We start from the raw sequence: 5000 nt of genomic DNA, 5'->3' as shown, positions 1-5000 counted from the left end.
ATGGTTACATGGTGTCTACCTTCACAGTTAAAGCATTTTGCCTTTGACGGACAATTTGTGGAGATATGGCCACCCTTCAGGCACACGAAACACTGTGAAAATTGCCACGTTTTATGTACATTCCGTTGTTACTATGTAATTAGCATTTTTCCTACTTATAAATTCAACTTCTAACGCTTTGTAAATCTATCAACTGAAGATGACAGAAGTTTCTGTCGAAACGTGTTTTGCAAATTCAAGAGTGTTGTCGTTTTCTTTAAAATTTTAATCTTTATGGTATATTTAATTCATTTCCTGGTGAATGATCTCTTTACAATTTTCCATACGAATTACCACTTCACTCGACTGTTTCAGGCCTTAAGCACGGTTGAAATCTAAAACTCAATACTCAACTTGACACTCGAAGCGATCCGATGATCGATCAAAACTCAGACTATAAGTCCTTCTTTTACACGTGACTTTCTTCCCGCCACACGTAACGTATGCTTATTTATGTCAAATCTATTTTTAACAGTGACCCCTTACACGGTCTTAATGACCCCCCAACTTGAAAAAGCAAACAGTAATTTTTAAATTACGTACTATTCGACCACTGAAAAATTATTGTTTTCTCTTGATATAAAAGCGGCATTTCGTCTTTTTCTATTTTGCTCGTTTGCTTTTGTTTTTTACCATTATTTTTTTCATTGAAGAGTGCCGCGTTACATCGCCGCAGCGAGCATTACTGTCCTCATTGTCGAAAATACATAGATTCACACAATCAAAAATATTTAGAAATTGCTATTGAAAGGACCTTTTAAAGCTGATTAAATTTGAGTTTATCGGACTTAAAATAATGTTTTCTTTCCTGGTGTATCTTGCACGTCCAACTTTAATAGTAATTTGCGATATTTTAAAATAATTTTTAGATATTATAGACGGCATGGACGACCTCCATGGTGTGAAGCCAAACAAGATAAGGACTTAATTCAACGAATGTTTATTTCTGTCTCCTTTTTTAGCATTTTCTGTAAGTTACCATAATCAAACTAGCGTATTTATCAAAAAATTCTTGAGTAGTTTTCATGCTATCAAAATGTCGTCGAAATTGTGTTCTTTCCACGCTATCGTAAAAGGTGATTGTAGGGCAAGTCGAGGCCTTGAGACGCTGTTTCTTTTGAGAGACAGGAAATGACTGTATTGGAGGGCACTTCTTCAACTGTCATTTGCCTGCGGAAAGTCTGACCGAAACGGATCTTATCTTAGCGAGGGCCGGTCTGTTCTCGGTTACCGAATCTCAGATAGGCTAGGGATAATGCCTATTTGTCCAAGGCATAGGTATTCTTTAGGAAAGTTTTGGCGACCACCAAGATCATGTCAGTACCCTGATCATAAAGGAAAATTTACTGCCGTGGGAGGAAGGCATGTCATCGGTTTAAGAGTGTCAAGGGAAATCTTCAGTTTGTTTGGTGAAAACGCAGCTGTAGGATCTCGTAAGTACAAAATATAATTTCAATGCTATAGCTGCTCGTAAAAAGAGAATACAACCAGTCGAAGCTTCACCCCTTTCCTTTACCACTTTCGTTCCCCTTCCAGGCAATAATTTTAAATGAGGGACACTGCAAAACGCAGACTGCAGACTGTGCAGACCGTCTGTAAAATGAAAATTCGGTTAGCCTGAATTAGGCCTAAATAACATTCGGTTAGCCTAATTAGGCCTAAATAATATTCAGGTTAGCCTGTTTACGGTTAGCTTTCAATAATAGTGGGGGTAACGCCATATTTTACCCCTGGTCTGCACGGTCTGCACAGTCTGCAGTCTGCGTTTTGGCGTGACCGTTTAAATAATGGCGATTTGGTCCCGCGAATTATTCAGGGGAAAGGGGGGGGGGGGGGGGAACTCCCATTTGAAAAGCTTTGGGATGCTCGGGGAATAAATCTCCCTTTAGCGTTTCCAGGAGGAAAAGCCAAAAATGTTAGCCGTCAAGGTATCTTTTAGGGTTGTATTTAAAGAAATGCTATCATATTCATTTTAGAGTGGTTTTCGGGGGTCAAATAAAGCTCTAGCCACGCCCAAATTGCCCTCTTTTCGTTTCAAATATAAAAACATCCTGAAAAAGGAAATCGTGAGGTTAACCCTGTATAAAAACAATTTCCCTAACTAAAAACTTACAAAAATTATATAGATAAGATTTAATAGCTACTGATTCAATAAAATTTCAATAAATACATGTATTCAAATAAATTTTAAGTCTAGTCTTAAAAACAGACAAAGATTCGGCATGTACAATGTATCCTGGCAAGTCATTCCATTTCCTTACAATGTGAATGAAGAAAGAATATTTGTAACAAATACAAACTGCTCTTTTCAGATAAAGTTTATAGTCGTGGTTAGCTCTTGTACGCGTACTATTGGCAAACTCGAAGAAATCTAGGTACACTATCCGGACAAGACTTATTTCATGTCCATAACTATAACCATAGCTTAGGATAAATATATTCATTTGTGTAATGTAACTTTACTCAACTCCTCATGGAAATTTTTATCACGCACGAGGCGAAATATTTTGTTTGTTTCGCATGACTGCATTTCGTAAAACGACTATAACCGGAAGCGATAATGGTTGAACCAAGAATTCTCATACAAATCTCTCTGTTGTGACTGTAGAATGGCGTTGCACCGGTCCGAAAAATTTCTAAACGCGATGAAAGATGTGAGAGAAGGTAGAATGAGTACTCGAAAAGCCGTACAAAAGTGGGAACTAAAGAAACCAACCCTGCATGACAGGCTCAATGGGAGTGTGAACTTTGACCGCCGGAAGGGGCCTTCTCCAGTTCTAACCAAAGCTGAAGAAAACCAAATCGCAGATTGGCTGATTCAGCTGGCAAACCGTGCTTTTGGCTTGTCGAAGGATGGTTTCCTTAAAGCAGTGAAAAAATGCCTTGACAAAGATGGAAGGACCACACCTTTTAAAGACAACAAGCCTGGAAACAAGTGGTTTAGAAGTTTCATCAAGCGCAACCCTAAAGTAAAACTTCGCAAGGCCCGACCTCTAGAGAAGAAAAGGGCTAGTATATGTAAGGATGCTGTAGATACCTGGTTTACAGATTTTGAAGCATTTCTAATTGAAAAAGGTCTCGCAAATTGCCCTTCTCAAATCTGGAATTGCGACGAGACTGGGTTCGACCTACAAGGGAGGGCTGGAACAGTAATTGGACCATCTACCCGGAAGCACGCACCCTACCGCGTCCTTTCAGGAAGTAGAGAGCACATCACGATGTTACCTTGTTTCAATGCGTGTGTACAGTGGATGCCGCCATACTTCATCTTCCCTGGAAAGCGCGTCCCGGTGACTCTCAACCCCTTAGAGGGAGGTGTTGAAGGAAGTATTTTTCCTATGACGGAAACCGAATACATGGATACGCAAACATTTTACATGTGGTTTGCTAATCATTTCATCCCAAACCTTCCACCAGCGAGGCCCGTCGTACTCCTCATTGACAGCCATGATTCTCATCTTGATCCTGAGACATTCCAGCTAGCGCAGAAGAATGGAATTTGTTTGCATGCTCTTCTCAAAAACGCGACTCACCTTGTTCAACCTTCTGATGTTGGTCTCTTCGGACCCATGAAGAAGAGCTGGTATAAATCAGTTAGAGAATTCAGTCAGCGGAACCCAAACAGTGACACCAACAAGAGAAATTTCTGCTCAGTCTTTAAAGGGACTTGGGAGGATGTCATGGGTCCTTCTGTTCTTGTTAGTGCGTTTAGCAAGTCTGGTATATATCCGCTTAACAGAAACCAGGCCTCAGGGGAGGTGCTAGTTCCTTTTCCCAAACCATCCAAGGAGGAAGATTCACCTGAGACCGGTTCCACCCAAACAACCGCTACGGTTCAAGCATTTGATGCCCTGGAAGCTGCTCTGTCTACTCCGGTGAGAAAAAAATGCCGTCGTAGAATGGAAGAAAATTACGACCTGGACGGGAGCCCAACCTTCATGGCTTGGAAAAAGCTTTACACCGACTCTTGCTCGTCTAGCCAGCAAACGAAGTCAACAAACAGTGCCAACGAAGCCTCCGAACCAGACCTTAGAGGTTACATGGTGTTTCAAACAAGGGAGACAACCTCCAATCAGTTAAATTGAGGTGTTAAAAGAGATCCTGACGTATCCCACCCTTGAACCAAAAGGTCCTCCGAAGAGGAAGAATTTAAAGAGAACCCTCCCCAAATTTGTCAGTGGACCTGAGGCAATGCAGCTACTACTTGATGAAAAGCTCAAAAAAGCACGTCAGTTGGCAGAAAAACAAAAGAAGATGAGAGATAAGGAAGCGAAGAAGGAAGAAAAACGAAAGAGAATTGAGGAAGAGAAAGTTCGGAAGCAGTTAGAAAGAAAAGAAAAAAAGAAAAAACAAAAAGCGAACAAAAATGCAAGCAATGAGAGAACAAGGAAGACTGGGAAGGTAACAAAAAGAAGTCAAACTCCTAGAGCTAAAGGCAAGCAATGGCGGCAGCAACAGTGCACGGAGAGTACCTCTTCTGCGGTAACCAATGAAGAAGACGACATTTGCAACATTTGCTTGCAGGAATATTTTCTCAGTGACGTGGAAAATAATCCATGGGTCCAGTGCGGTTCCTGTAAATCGTGGATGCACATCTGCTGCATTCCTATCGGGCTTGATGTTGGCAATAAACCATTTGTTTGTACATCAGTGCATGTAATAAGAAGATCAGTGGTTTAAAGAACGAACTGCAAAAAACAATTTTGTAAGCCTTTTTAGGAAGAGTTCCCTTGACCTATTCCTAATTCTGTTACTTTCTTAACTATTAGTGAGATTCCCGAAGTCGTGAACGAGATGCGAAAGGAATGCATTAGAAATGTATTTTGCCAGCCTCCCCGGCGTTTTTAAAGGGTGGTTACAAATAATACTGAGTTACAGGTTGGAGATATTTGTTGTCAGTAGCTGTTTAAATTGTCATGACAAAAGTTTAACACTTCAAAATAAAAACAACCGAAAGTTTC

At 40.6% G+C, this 5000-nt stretch overlaps 1 protein-coding gene across 1 annotated transcript; it reads left to right on the top strand.

The window, feature by feature from the left end:
• The first annotated feature begins 2648 nt into the window (after positions 1-2648).
• Positions 2649-4719, top strand: LOC137995602 (uncharacterized). Its single transcript, XM_068841128.1, has 2 exons — positions 2649-4074; positions 4169-4719. Exons 1-2 carry the CDS (start codon positions 2649-2651, stop codon positions 4717-4719), a joined length of 1977 nt encoding a protein of 658 aa, XP_068697229.1.
• The last annotated feature ends 281 nt before the right edge of the window (positions 4720-5000 follow it).

Source organism: Montipora foliosa, chromosome 3 (genome assembly GCF_036669935.1).
Source record: "Montipora foliosa isolate CH-2021 chromosome 3, ASM3666993v2, whole genome shotgun sequence".
NCBI lineage: Eukaryota > Metazoa > Cnidaria > Anthozoa > Scleractinia > Acroporidae > Montipora > Montipora foliosa.
The sequence above is the reverse complement of the archived record's forward strand: the minus strand, read 5'-3'. Positions and strand labels throughout refer to the sequence as shown.